General features: G+C 35.1%; 1 protein-coding gene across 1 annotated transcript in view; it reads left to right on the top strand.

The window, feature by feature from the left end:
* The first annotated feature begins 183 nt into the window (after positions 1-183).
* The window catches only part of LOC137394676 (heterogeneous nuclear ribonucleoprotein K-like), a 32,339-nt gene continuing 16,789 nt past the window's right edge, over positions 184-15,733 (top strand). The window contains exons 1-5 of the mRNA XM_068081437.1: positions 184-253; positions 6,344-6,394; positions 11,079-11,191; positions 14,720-14,776; positions 15,298-15,341. Coding sequence (XP_067937538.1) covers positions 6,358-6,394; positions 11,079-11,191; positions 14,720-14,776; positions 15,298-15,341 — 251 coding nt within the window. The 5' untranslated portion in view covers positions 184-253; positions 6,344-6,357. The remainder of the gene's footprint in view (positions 254-6,343; positions 6,395-11,078; positions 11,192-14,719; positions 14,777-15,297; positions 15,342-15,733) is intronic.

Below are 15,733 nucleotides of genomic sequence, written 5' to 3'. Positions count from 1 at the left end.
ACGTTCTTTAGACGTCAATGGTTAGTTCCAAATGGAAAAATTATTAGATGTATCACAAATATATTTTTTTTAAATAATTTGAACACTATTATTTAACAATAAATAAACAAAATAAAATTAACAATATAAAGGCAAACTAAAACATTTACCAAATTTTCAAGAATGAAGATCTGTTTTTAGTAAGTGCGATATCAGAGCGTGAAGAAAACTTGTACCACTTATTGCAGATTCCATACATATCTAATGCTCCAATGTTAGTACATAATTTATTCATTAAGGAAGCTCTCTTGATTTAGTTTGGATGTCACATATAAAATAGAAGACTGAAATTTTATGCCAGCTTCATATCATTGCTACATTAAGCGTGTGTAACGGCGCTACAAGTACAGTATTATGCTCAAGGTCTTCGGTTGCCGATACACGCCGTAAGGGTTTGCGTTAACATGATTTGCGTTTTTCCATGTCTGGCTCTGCAGATAAGATTTTAGTGGTTATGTATATGAGAATATTTATTAGGTTGCTAATCAGTAGCACGCGTTAACTAATACACCATCGATTTTTAAGAAAGTTGGCGATAGAAAGTTAAAATAGCTCTGTTATCAATTCTGGTCGATCACTAGCTTGACAAAAGCAGCGACCAATAAAACTAGGAAAACTTAGTTCTCCGTAGTATTCACAACAGTCGAATCGAATTTTACATATTTTATTTATGAATAGGTCTGGCAATAAATAATTTGATGTTTCCTTAAAAAATCATCAGTTATTTGAGCGAAAGTAAATTTTTTATTTTACTGTTTCGGTCTGGGGCCATTCTGGGAAGTTCAAGAGAAAATATAGAACAAATAGAAAACTCGAATAGTATAAATTGAAGACCAAATAGAAGTAGACATGGTCGTAATACAAACATATCTAAGCCTGAAGGAAAATATGACACGAGCTTTTTGGAACTTATTATTAGCTAAGTGTTAAAGCACATACATTACATAATTTTTTTGTTATATAGTTCAATACATCATAGTCTTGGCTTTAGAATGAGCCTATATTCAATACACAAAGAATATTACAACTATGAAAAACAGGGTGTCAAAAGTATGTCCTGCAATAGAAAAACACTTGGTTGCGGTTCTCACAATGTGATGTCACAAATTATTATTTAGCCTTAGGTAGTCGATCCCTTTCGCTGCCAATAAGGCTGTGCTTTTCTGTGACAATCGGTACTGTTAAACCCAGAGAGCGCTAATAATAAACTAGGATTCTAGATAATCAACAATGCACTGGGATCGTGCTGACACCCGACCAATACAAACACATGTTCTGGGTTAATTAATTGTGCTTCAATAAATATACTGTCATTGATAATGGTAATGAAATCACATCGATTAAATTGTGACCTGCGAGTGTGTGGCTCTAGGACTATATGTCAATCGCACATTCGCGAGATCACGCAATGCTTGAAATTAATTAGTCTCAGTCGTGACCCTTAATGTCACAATAAAAAGAGAGGGTTAGTGCATAATGTCATCGGGAAAACATAGTGTTGTGCTTGGAATCTGAGTTATTTATCATAGAAATAATCTGTACATGGAAAGCTAATGACACCGATTCATTTGTCATCTTGATTGGTTCTCTGGAGTTGTCCTACCTTCGCCTGCCACTAGTGTAATTATCGTAGTTGATAAATATAAGCGGTAAGCAATAAAATAAGCGGTAAGAGCACACAACACTGCATATGAAAATTGTGACGTCACAATTTTCGAGTCTATACCAATAAACATTTCTGCGGTAGAGCTCTAGGGAAATCTTATAAACACCAACCAATGTCTGTCTCACCATGTCAAACAATGGCTCATTCGAAAGCCAATACTCTGATGTATTGAAATATATGATGAAAAAATTATGTAATTGATGTGCTTTAATGATGAATATGAAACATGAATGACATACTTTTAAGAAGATAATTCATATATAGGCCTATGCTATACAAAACCTATTTTTACGGTGTCTATGAGCCATACACTATGCACTACTGTAGCTGAAAAAACTATGACTAAATCATGTCATCATTCATTCTATCAGACCAAAAAATCCATGGAGTTCCTTGTTTTGGTCTCTCGATTGTTGATCTTTCAGCAGCTGCAATTGCTTTGATCATACAAGCTAGTTCGGTTAAACTTAATTTCCGGGTGAACCTACACAAGTTATAATTTTTGTTTCATGATAGCTAACTTTCTGCCCATAGTCCATAAAATAGTTAACTGTTAATCTATTTCAAGACTATTTATACTATTGTAGTTCTTCAATAGCTGCAATTGTGCAACAAATTCTAAAATAACACATTTTGAACATATAATTGGCTTACTGCCACTGGTAACTATGATTTAATACACCATCCATATGTTGTTCTTTAAAATAGTCATTATTGATGGAAATATTCTCACTTAAATAATCAGGTTGTAACATTCAGTACAATCAGAGAAAAAGGATTGTGCTGTACCAATTGGTTTCGATATATCACTTTTGCATAGATGAATTGTTGGCAATTATCACGATTCCAGGTGTGTGATATCCATGTTACGGTGCTCATGTTCAAATTTTGACATTCTGTTATAGTTCAGGAAATCTAGTGTAATTTCACATTCAAATGATGAGGTGTCAGACAGCAATTATGGTTTCATCTCACAGAGCTTTACAACGCTTATATGAGCCCTCTGCTAAAGAAGTGCAAAGAATGCTCATACTAAAAAATCGATGGCCCATTTTTAGTGAAAGGTTGACTTGCAACAAAATTCGCATTACAGTTATTTGGTATCAAAAGATTCACCATGTCTTACTCTGTTGTGTTGTAGGTGCAAAATTTGTGGGAATGTGATTACAAGCTCTTAAAAGCTAAAAAACGAACAGTTAATCGCAGCCACACGAGACCGTCGTAGTTTGGATTCTCTTTCCAAAACGGCTCAAATGGGACGTAGTTGTTACAAGATGGTTTCTGTTTACACTTTCATGCAATCTCATTCGTCGAAATATTTTCACAAATATACTTCACGCATTCAATAAAACCATGTCTATTGTTCTTACGCGTCTGTTTTACCGTCATTGTAATGCTGTCACTTTTAGCACTGATATCTTATAACTTACCATGAAAATTCATTTAATTTTTCAACCTTACCTTGAAGGAGTACATATCGTTGTCTGATAATCATGACGAGCCTGTTGGTCACCTGTGATAATCGAAAAGTGCTGCAGAAATTATTTGCGAAGTATTGGGTCACATGATCAGATTACAACTTGACGATTAAATCAAGCCGAAACAAAACTGTAAAGTAGCGAGCATCTATATTTGATACGGGGTCTTCGGTAAAACCCGAAGTGTTTGTCATAAACTAGTGCTACAATAAATTTTATATTGAGCTTTTTATTGGCCTTTCAATTCACGTGAGAGCATCATGTGACAAGACAATAACCAAATGTAATGACTACGTATGAGAAGTAAACGGATTCCAATCTATGGCGGCTTTTCGTTTTTAAGCTTTTAAGAGCTTGTAATCACATTTCCGCATATTTGACACCTACAACACCTCAGAGTAAGACTTGGTGAATCTTTTGATACCAAATAACTGTAATGTGAATTTTGTTGCAAGTCAACCTTTAAATTTATCACAAGGACTTTCACTTTAAAGGCTGCTGGTTCAAAAATATGGAGAGGACTATGCTGAGGACTATAGAACAGTTTAATTGAGTCGAATTGTTTTGAGGGTTCTCCAAATTTGTGTTTTTTCTTTAGGGCATTCCTGCGTATATTTTTGTCTGAAACTATTGCTTCTTTACAGAAGGACCTTTTAGTTTTTTATGATGTCCTTTAGGGCATTCTGTCTGTTGGGTTGTTGGGATTGTTGTCTCTTGGTTGTTGGGATAACAATTTTTGCTTTTAAGTTTTCAGTAGAAGGTCAGTTGATGGTGAGAGTTGTGATGAGCTTGTTTCGCCTTCCTTTATGTCTGACATTTCTGCTCAATTATTGAATTTCATTAGCAATCAGTTTTCAGAATGTGAATATTAGGATTTATTTAAGTAAGTCAATTTTAATAGTAAAAGAAGCAACAAAGCAAGGTTTCGTCACTAGCTCTGTATTGACTACTGTCCTTTTACCAACCGATCATGGGAGAATTTACTATTACCTCAATACAATTCCCATATTTTTTTCTGTTCTGGTATACTCTGACACCATTACTAACACATTTATTTACTTAATGAAACCTTCAGTTTTCATCAATAAAGTTTGCGAGTCTCTAAGTGTGATATATATCAGAGTTTAATAATGAAATCACTTGCTTGTGAGAACTTGAGTAATGTTGTAAATTATTCACTAAGCAATTCCAATAAGCCTACCACCATTTTCCATTGTCGTGAATTACCTTGCTAGTGTTACATACTTCATGATAAATGCTGTACAGATGTAGATGTGAAATATGCCTTATCCACATTCTAGCCATGCTAATTCTGTCTCAGACTCGTCCGGTGCAATCTACCTCGCTTAGTTTCAGTTTAGTTTTAATAAAACAACTGATGTAATATAAGCACATACTTGCTGCGCTACAAAAACTGACATTCTGATAAAATGATTACCACATCCGAGTTACAGGATCCTTCCAAGTAATCAACTTTAGATAAACTCATTGGAATTAATGGCTTTGCTCCAATGTAACAGAATTTTACTATTAAGCTTCCTCATTGTAGGTCCTGTTAAATCATCCACCTCTACTCATGAGCACTGGCTCCGATTTTCTTAAATCAGTGAATTTTATTTCAGACTTTTGCATCTTATGAGTAATTTCTGTATAGACTGAATGTTCACCTTTTTGTCAGAATTGTGATTGAACAAAAGCAGCATACAGTCAGCAAGAAGAATAGTCAGAGCTTAAGTTTTGAGCCAACTACCGTAAAACCTCCAATTGAACGCCACCTTTATTTGAACGCCACCTCTATAGGAGAAGAGTTTAAAAATAGAGTGCCACCCTTTAATCAAAAGTCACCTCAGTTGACTGCCACTTTGACATTTTTTGGTCTTTACCGACCCATAGCAGAAAATTATCAGTAGAAAAGTGTCCACAAAATCGTAGTAATAACAACTCGGTTACATCAATAACAATTAATTCATACATTGTTTTTGTTCGTATCAAAGTCTGTTTTTTAACTCCAAAGCGTATGGATTTTTCTTTAAAACTTCGGAAGCAATGGCATAGAAATAATGAATAAATATCAGGCTAATAATATCAGGTCTTGATACTTCGACGTATGTGAAAAACGTTTTACATTTATGATGGTATACGAATGACGAACTTTAGGCTAAAAGTTGATCCTTATTTGGATGCAATGCGTAAAGGTTTTGTTTTCTAAAAAAAACTTTCGCCGTTAATATCGACTAATTCAGCAGTGCAGAAGAGTTGAGGTCAGAAGGCATTGTAGAAGGTATTCAACAGCAAAAAGATGTTCGCTCTGTCGAAAGCAACAATCAGAACACAAATTGCCGAGCAACCTATGCAAATATTTTTCTTTCAAAATAATTACCTCTTGTTTCTGGATGTATTATAAGTATGGTTTGTTTATGTCACTTGTTCTTGACTATATATTTGTAGCATTTGATAGATTATTAGTATATGACATAAATTGCAGATTTATAGCATATTATTTGATAGTATCCTTACAGTTGTCTTAATTCGGCTTACAATAGATAGTCGCTCATAACACATCTATTAAGCCAATTTTGGCTGCAAACTGTAGCTAAGATATCAATGAGTGCAATGAGCTTTTATGCAACATTGTTAAATATAAGTAGTTATAAGGTAAAAGTATGCCTTCAAATTTAGAATGAAATAAAAATTGAAAGCTCCAACAAATTTCACAGCAGGATGCAGGCTATAATATCATCGCAAGTTAATTGCAAGCTATAGGTATCAGCTGGTAGATATATTTCTCAGCTTCCCATTGCATATTTATTTAGAGATCTAAGACAAGTTGGAGTTGAGTTAGCAGGTTTGTTGCATCTAAAAGGTTTAACGTCGCTCGGCCAGAAGAAGAGTGAAAAATATATGCGACATTGACTTCACCCATAAAAGGGTAATGTTAAACTTCAAAATTCTGACGAGCCATTTAAAAAATACTACGTCAGCCTCTATTTGAACGACACCTCTATTTGACTGTCTCCATAGAAAGGTTGAAAAATAGAGCAACATGGCAATCAAATAAAGGTTCTACAGTATATCTCACTTGGTTAATTTTACTTTGGACTTAGTGGCCTGCAGAATTATCCAGTTGCAATTAATTTGGAGCGATTGTTTTCTCTTTTAGAAAGTTAACTAATTATGGGAGACGAAGGCTACAACCAACAGTATGGAAATGGTAAGCAATACATAGCTATGCTGGTCCAGCATAACACTGATATTTGCACTATAGTTTCTATAGTAATATTTCCTTCAATGAAATTTATGTATGTTTTAAAAAATAGTTACAAAACACAGCATTGTGTTAGTTCACAACAATGCACTCATAAAATTATTCATATACAATTTGGTGTATGTGTGTGTCGACAGCAGGGTTGGCTTGGTTTAAACCAACCCGAAAAAACCGGTTTTTTCATTAGTTTTTGTGAAAAACATAATATTTTAAGCTCCTAGTGGTACATATGCAGTAGAAATGCAATTATATGTAATTATCAGCTGTGGAAGTTTATTTAGGACACAGTAGTAAATTGACGGCAGCGCTCAAGTTGAAACTACATAAAATCCTAGCACAACAATGAATTTGTGAATTTCATTTTCAATTGGTTTTATCAAGTGATATGATGATCTCTTTACTGATGAAATATAAAAACCATATGAAATATACTAATCCAATCATCGTTTCTAATAATGAATGAATACTTTCTCAAGTCTGGCCAGTGAGAAAAGGATTACTTATAATTAGAAATTAAAACAATAAGATCCTTTTGGACAAAAGCTTTAAGTTTGCAAACTAATATTTCATTTATTGGGCACAAGCCAAAGTAGTTGGATTGTTACAATTCAGTTTATCAAGTTTGTTGTGTTTTGAAAAGTTTTGAAAGGGAAGGGTTTTAAGGCAAAACGTAATAGGTGTGCTGTCGTAATGCGAGGTCACGCAGATAGGCTTAAAGCTCACGTAGCAAAATGTCAAGCTGAAAACACCAATTTAGGCAGTGATGCTAATATTCACGTGATAGAAGTTGAGTCATCTGCCACTGCTGCAAACGCTAGCAATGCATCCGCATTATTGCTCTGCTCTACACTACCACACGACTAATCACTGGGATTAAAGTTCCCACTTATACATAGAGCTGTATGTAAAATATTCACTTGGTGTGATAAGATTTCTGCTCTGTATTTTATCAATCATGTTTGATTTAAGACTCATTCTGAAATTTCCATATGTTTTCTCTCTTTTTTCCCATAACAACGCCCACAGTACCATCTTTAACAGATGATTCTACATATGTATGTTCAATACTCAATCATGCAGTTATATTAAGTGATGTTAATTAGACTTAAAATTGCAAAAACTTTGGTAAAATTATTAAAACCATAAAAACCGATTTGAACCATAAAAACCGGTTTAAACCGAAAAAACCTGTTTTTTTCATAAAATCCATGGTTTTTTCCAACCCTGGTCGACAGCCACATCATGTTTTGCATATCTGATTTTTGCGTGCTATCTTATTTATAATGTTACCATGTTTTATGATTATTTAATGTGACAAACTGCTAATGCTTCTTAAAGTCTAAAAAAGTTTTTTGTTGAACCAGATATCTTTACTGCATTTCGTGAAAGAATTCAGATTTGTTGTAGTAAGTTATGCTATCAATACACCTTGTTCTGTTGTTATTGCAGCATTTCAAGGATCAGCAACACTCAGATATGATCAGTTTTTTTCCTAGTTTTCGTATGAAATATATTTTGACATCGTGCGAACAAAAGTGCTAGAGTTTTCCATTTTTTCTTATCTAAAAATATAAAAACAGCCCTCCTTTTTATTTTTTTCTTAACAGAGCTTTTCCATAGTCAGCTGTGATGATATGTTTATATATAACGTTTTGAAGATATCACGATGCAAAAAGTCAGGCTAAGGGAGACAAATCCAAATTAACGTATTTAAAGGTTGACTTGCAACAAAATTCACATTACAGTTATTTGATATCAACGGATTCACTATGTCTTACTCTGCTGTGTTGTAGGCGCAAAATATGTGGAAATGTGATTACAAACTCCTAAAAGCTCAAAAATGAACAGTTAATCGCCGTCATCACAAAACCCCCGTAGATTAGAATCTCTTTCCAAAACGGCTCAAATAGGACGTAGTTGTACAAGATGGCTTCTGTTTACACTTTTACGCAACCTCATTCGTTGAAATATTTTCACAACTATACTTCACACATTCAATAAAACCATGTGTATTGTTCTTACGCGTCTATTTTATTGTAATGCTGTCTTTTTCTGCCCTGATATCTTATAACCTACCATAAAAATTTGTTTGATTTTGTAACTTTAGCTTTAAGGAGTACATATCATTGTCTGATAATCATGACGAGCCTGTTGGTCACCTGTGATAATCGAAAATTGCTGCAGAAAATATTTGCGAAGTATTGGGTCACATGATCTGATTACGATTAGACCAAGCCGAAACAAAACTGTAAAGTAGAAGTAGTGAGCATCTATGTTTGATACGGGTTTTCGGTAAAACCCAAAGTGTTTGTCATAAACTAGTGCTACGAGAAGTTTTATATTGAGCCTATTATTGGCCTTTCAATTCACGTGAGAACATCACGTGACATAACAATAACCGAATGTAATGACAACATCAGAGAAATAAACTGATTCCAATCTACGGCGGCTTTTCATTTTTGAGGTTTTAAGAGCTTGTAATCACATTTCCACATATTTGGCACCTACAAAACAACAGAGTAAGACATGGTGAATCTTTTGATACCAAATAACTGTAATGTGAATTTTGTTGCAAGTAAACCTCTAAGCTTCCTCTACTTAGAAATTACCCAAATCTATGAACATTTGATTATTTAAAGCACTAGTCGTTACTGACTTCACAGCATATAATGGCCATACTGAATGCTATATGACACAAGTTAAATATTTATTCAGTGCTAATTAATCTGAAGTAATAGGTAGAAACATCATTATTGTTTTGGACTCAGATTTCCATCGCTTTGTAGCAAGTAACGTCAGGCTACCTTCATTCTCCATGATATTGATATTGGCTTGGCGGCTCCTGTAGACAAACCCTCCTCACTAATGTTGTTTCAAATAGCAGTTGTAAAATAGAATATGTAATTTTAATGGTTTTAAAATGTTTCAAAATGTCTTAAAATATTGATTTAATAGTATGTATTATATCATATCAACAGAATATATGTATAGTATTGAATAGTATATATTACAGCGTATATGCTGAAAGGTAGAAGTGTGTAATTCAGCAGATGAACAATACCCAGCAACTATTACCTTTTGTTGAAAACCTTCGAAGACCACTCTTGTTGCTGGATTTATTGCTTCAATTATTTTATAGGAATCATTAGTATCATTACATGGTAATCAATATTGTTATTAAGAAGCTAGAACAGGAGCTTACAGCTGTAGTCACTCCCATATCAGCAAGACTATGGTGTAATTGGCTGAGAGCATTCTTCAAAGGTGTGAGAAACAAATTCAACAACTATATAGTAATATCTCCTCCATGCTTTGAATTATGCCAATACCAATTATAGATTTGTCACCTTTGGTTTTCTGTCTGCCTTTGTTGACTGACGACTAGGTATTTGATTTGCTGAGTGCGTAATTCTTCACAGAAGCAGTGACTAAAAATGTGACTCTTCATGTGTTGTTTTTGTAATATTGAGATAAGATAAGAAGTATATGAAACTAAAGAAAAACGAGATAGAATGAAACTCAACAAATATTAAACTTGGCTGGCTTTTGAATTGTAATAGCAGTATAATATTATTAGTATCACACTATTAATATAATAGTAGTATGACATTATCAATGGAAAGCAGCATGCATTAGGCTGGCATTCTTCAGCAGAACAATTGACAGAGTTTTTACTGGATAACCAAATTCTTTACAATTGAAGCAAATATTACAGTTTTTGCTAGCACCCGACTAATCTAGATGATTTGCCAAATAGACTGCAATCAAAACAGTGGCGTTGCAGTGATATATTACTATCAATGTAATGAGTACAAGTATTAGAGTAAACATATTTGGTTCGGCCACTCTCCAACTAGATGAGTTGGCTGTTACCTAGACAGAGATAAAGCAAACAGTTTGTGTATCATTTTCAAATTTGGTCATTGCCGAATTATTTGAGGCTATCTGCTGAAACAATTTGATGCCAACCATGTAATTGGTTCAACAAAAACGTGTCACCCCTCCTTTAATACAACATGTCGTAGTCAGATCATGAAAGGATTTTTGTACTTCCAAGTTTAGTTTTGTATTGATCTGATTGAATAATGAAGACTCACAACATTATTAGCGAGCATAACATATCTAGTACTGTAATTTGTGCAGCTGCCATATAGATGATTAAAAATAGTATTTTGGATGTTGTTGTAAAGTGTTACTCTCCTTTTCTAGAGTTATTGATTTATATACACGGGTCACTGTTTGCGTCTCATTAGTCGCTAACACGATGATAAGCCATTAGGATAATTGTCTAACCTTTATACATCATTTGCAATGTCATTATCTTGCAACACGCATTGTCAGCAGCCAATAATTAATTCCTGCCGTCTCCACCTCTATCTATCTGGTTAGTGCACTGCTGTTATTGATTTTCATTCGTAAAATCGATGCACTTATCATGAGCAGAGTTTACTACAGTGCTGCCACTAGGATTTCTCTCCTGCCTCCGAGTTGATTAGGCTCCGTTTTGTAGTTTGTATGGTGAGTTTGAACCGGCAGCAAGGGTAGGCTCTTTCTGTTTGTATCTAACATTGCATCTAATTGGAAGGTTAGTGTTCTCTAGTTATAAAGTCACGAATTATTATTGTATCAGGAGGTGGCATGAAAAGAGCAGCTGATGAAGAAATGGACAACGTTGGACATCCTAAGCGATTTTGCAATGGGGAAGGACCTCCTGTAGAGTTAAGAGTTCTTATACAGAGCAAGGTATATCATTTTTAACAGTTAAGGATATATTGAGAAAAAAATCAGATGTATGTGCATAAAGTTTGCATTAAATTGAGATGAAATCTATAGTGGAAAACTTTAGAAATCATCTTGTTCAGCATAAAATTGTTAGCCATATGCTATATTAAGCATTGTATTTCACTGTAGTTTAAAAATTAGTATGCCGTAAAACCTCTATTCGAGCGTCATTTTCATTTTAACGCCACCTCTAATAGAACGCCACCTCTAATAGAACGCCACCTCTAATAGAACGCCACCTCTAATAGAACGCCACCTCTAATAGAACGCCACCTCTAATAGAACGCCACTTCTAATAGAACGGCACCATAGAAAAAGTGTGGAAAACTAGAGCGTCGCTCTTTAATTGCATGCCACCTCCAATAAACCCCCACTTTGACATTCATTATGTTTGCTTTTCATGAACCAAGGATAAAAAGGGATCAGTAAAAAATTATCCACAAGATGGTATTAATAATGACCAAATTACATCAATAACGATTATTTCGTAGTTGTTTTGGTTGCCATGGTTTTAGTGATGAAGTCTGATGAAGTACTACTGATCAAGTACTACTTGATCAGTAGTACTGATCAAGTACTACTGATCAGTACTACTGATCAAGTGTAGTACTGATGAAGATCGATCATCAGTGCTACACTTTGATTCGCAGTCAATATGGTGTAAATCCAACACAATGTCTTCAAATTCTGAAAACTTTAAAGCGTTTTGATGAATGATTAGAATGCTCTTCAGGAACAGCGTACGACATACTAGCATCAGGAGTCAGCATTGTTATGGCGTATCGAAGTCTATTTTTTAACTCCATAGTTTTTCGTTTTTCTTGAACTTTGAAAAGGATCGAAATAAGTAATAACTCTGTCTAATATAATTTACCCAAAGTAGCTCCTTGGTTAACATGGTCGGATGATTCGTCATAGATGTAAAAACCATTTCAAAAAATGCTGGCGTCGGTGACATATATATTGTTCTGCCTGTAACATATAGGTGACATAGATGTCGCTTCGTCTGCAAAAGGATAAATTTATCTTTGTAAAATTCTGAAGCACTAGTCAAATAACAGATCGCCTCCCTCCGATTGATCGCCACCTCTAATACAACACTACTATTGGGGAAGAGTCGGAAAATAGACCGCCATGGCTCGCGCTCAAATGACGGTTTTACAGTAAATATTTTGTTATACACTAAGAGACTTGGAGAGCCTCTATGTTACCCACTCATGTGAGAGTTTTCTTTATAAAAAAAGGAAACACATTATTATTAATAACTAGTGCTTTTTCATTAGTTAAGACATGTTGCCTAATCAAACATCACATTCTTATGAATGTGCTTGACTTATTGTAATATTTAATATCGTAAATAGTAATAACAAAAGCAGATCCAGCAGACATTACTTGTAAACGTACGGTTAACACCTTACTAGTACTTTACTAGTACAGACGCTACTCTGCTTAAAGGTTGACTTGCAACAAAATTCACATTACAGTTATTTGGTATCAAAAGATTCACCATGTCTTACTCTGTTGTGTTGTACGTGCAAAATATATGGAAATGTGATTACAAGCTCTTCAAAGCTAATAAGCGAACAGTTAATCGCAGCCACACGAGACCGCCGTAGTTTGGATTCTCTTTCCAAAACGGCTCAAATGTGACGTAGTTGTGGTAGATGGTTTCTGTGTACACTTTCATGCAACCTTATTCGTCGAAATATTTTCACAGATATACTTCACGCATTCAATAAAACCATGTCTATTGTTCTTACGTGTCTGTTGTATCGTCATTGTAATGCTGTCACTTTTAGCAGTGATATCTTATAACTTACCGTAAAAATTCATTAAATATTTTAACCTTAGCTCGAAGGAGTACATACATATCATTGTCTGATAATCATGACGAGCCTGTTGGTCACCTGTGATAATCGAAAAGAGCTGCAGAAATTATTTGCGAAGTATTGGGTCACATGATCAGATTACGACTTGCCGATTAGACCAAGCCGAAACAAAACTGTAAAGTAGCGAGCATCTATATTTGATATGGGGTCTTCAGTAAAACCCGAAGTGTTTGTCATAAACTAGTACTACGATAAGTTTTATATTGAGCTTTTTATCGGCCTTTCAATTCACGTGAGAACATACTTGACAAGACGATAACCAAATTTCGTGGTTACATCATCGAAATAAAGAGATTCCAATCTACGGCCGCTCTTTGTTTTTGAGCTTTTAGGAGCTTGTAATCACATTTCCACATATTTGGCCCCTACAACACAACAGAATAAGACATGGTGAATCTTTTGTTACCAAATAACTGTAATGTGAATTGTGTTGCAAGTCAACCTTTAAAAACATTCGTGTTATGAACTACAGTAAATACGAATGGTGTTGTGGGTACAGTTGCTACCCTATAACTACCCTTTGCAACTACATTTAATAATGCTGCATTAAAGCACATCACATTCATTGATATGTTTGCGGCCAAGCTGGCTTTTTATGCGTAATAGAAAAGCAGTTCTGAGCGTCGATCCATTGTAAGCCTCGTCTATAGAACTGCAAGGATGCTATCAAATAATATGCTCTAAACCTGCAAGCTTATAAGTTATATAATAATATATCAAATGCTACAAATATATATTTAAGAACAAGTGACACTAACAGCCCATAATTACGATACATGCAGAAACCAAAAATTAACATTTTTGAAACAAAAATATTTGCATCGTTTGCTCGGCTGATAGTTGCTTTTGTATGGAACGATTTTATTTTCTTCTGGCTATTCAATACCGTCCAAAGTGTGCTGACTTCAAATCTTTTTTTGCACTACTGCACTAGTCGATATTATTGTCCAAACATTTTTTTAGCAGAGCAAAACATTTATGCTATGCTATTTGATAAACTTTTCATGAAAATAACGATAAACATTTAGCCCGTGCACACTGCACAAGTTATAGTCTGAGACAACTTGCGAACAAATTCGCTTATCGAATGACTGACCCTAACATATCTCTTGCGTAATTTTGGGAGCAATTTTGGGAGCATCTCTGCAGCAAATACTTGAATGGAGCTCTATAGGTCGTTATGCTGTAGAAATAGCTTACGGCTTGAGTCACTTCTGTTTTTGAGTTTTGTATATTACAAAGTAATTGTCACCTTAACAAAGTCTTTGGAAGTTTCATGGAATGCAGATTTGCTCAAATCCAAGTAGGCAATTATATTCGATGATTGTTTATGAATTCTATTGCTCATTCGATCCACTATAGTTTGTGATGGGCTCTTCACCAGAAATGTTTCACCTGTTTGGCTTTTACCAGAAACACATTCAGGAAATTCGTTACGATATATATGGAGGTGTGGAAAAGTATCTTGGCTGTTTCATCAGAAACTTCTTGCAGGGTTGTTTAGTTTAAAATGGACTAGCCAGACTAATGTATTAAGAATTCTCTCGCGTTGCCAGGTATGAAGAGGCTTGACTAAGTTAACTATTTTATTCTGTTGCAGAACGCTGGCGCAATCATTGGCAAAGCTGGCAGCAACATAAAGAGATTAAGGAATCATGTAAGTGAATATGTTGTCAATGATGTTCAACTCTTTGTAAAATTTCCTAGCTTCGAAACATCCATTTATGGCCTTCTCTATATAGGAAACTGTACTCCAAAAATATGCCAGCATTAGTTGTCTGATTATTGGAAGTTGCCATGCAGTAGTAATATGATGTGATTTGGCTCATCACAGTGGCGCTATTAACTGACAGGTCATTCCCTGAGGCTTGATAATAAAGTGCCATGCTATGAGCAGCATTTACATTGACCCTGTAATTTGTTGAAAGAAACTCATGCCGTATTTTTATTTTCCCTCCTTTTATGCCAACCCCGAACTCGTGGAATAAACAAACATTCTGCGTTGATCTGGCCCTACAATACAACTTTGTTGGTCCTCTGGCTGGTCCAATATGTGACTGAAACTACTGGTCCATCGGTCACTCTCGGGGTTCCTCTGGCCCATCCTTGGACTCACATTGATGATGCTGCCCGCCTTCTCTCCAAACATCATTCACCATTCTTCCATGCCTCTTGCAGTACAATGCAAGCGTGACAGTGCCCGACTCCAGCGGCCCCGAACGGTAACTCTATACTCCACATTAATGTCATGGTCGTCGTACGGCTATGTTATTGTCCCATTTCTCTTTCCTGTGGTGCCGCAATAGTATCCCTCTTTCCCTCTCATTTAGCTGTAGCTACAAAGATATTTGAACCAATAAAAACCTGTACAATAACATAGCCGCTCCATGAAATGCTAATTTGCCCAGCACCCTTCTTTTTTAGGACTTTTTCAGATGTGTGGTCGATTCACATGCCCCATTTATGTTAGGGTAAAATGAGCTGTAATGCTGATATTTTATATAAAATGAATTAAATTTCCTTCTGTCCAACATTGCTCCAATCAGGATGCTGCACCTAATTGGCGGTTGTTGCAGATTATTGTCTATCTTATCCCTTGTGTCGCCCAGTCAGA

This window comes from Watersipora subatra, chromosome 1, assembly GCF_963576615.1.
Source record: "Watersipora subatra chromosome 1, tzWatSuba1.1, whole genome shotgun sequence".
Taxonomy (NCBI): domain Eukaryota; kingdom Metazoa; phylum Bryozoa; class Gymnolaemata; order Cheilostomatida; family Watersiporidae; genus Watersipora; species Watersipora subatra.
This window is presented reverse-complemented; position numbering and strand designations above follow the sequence as displayed.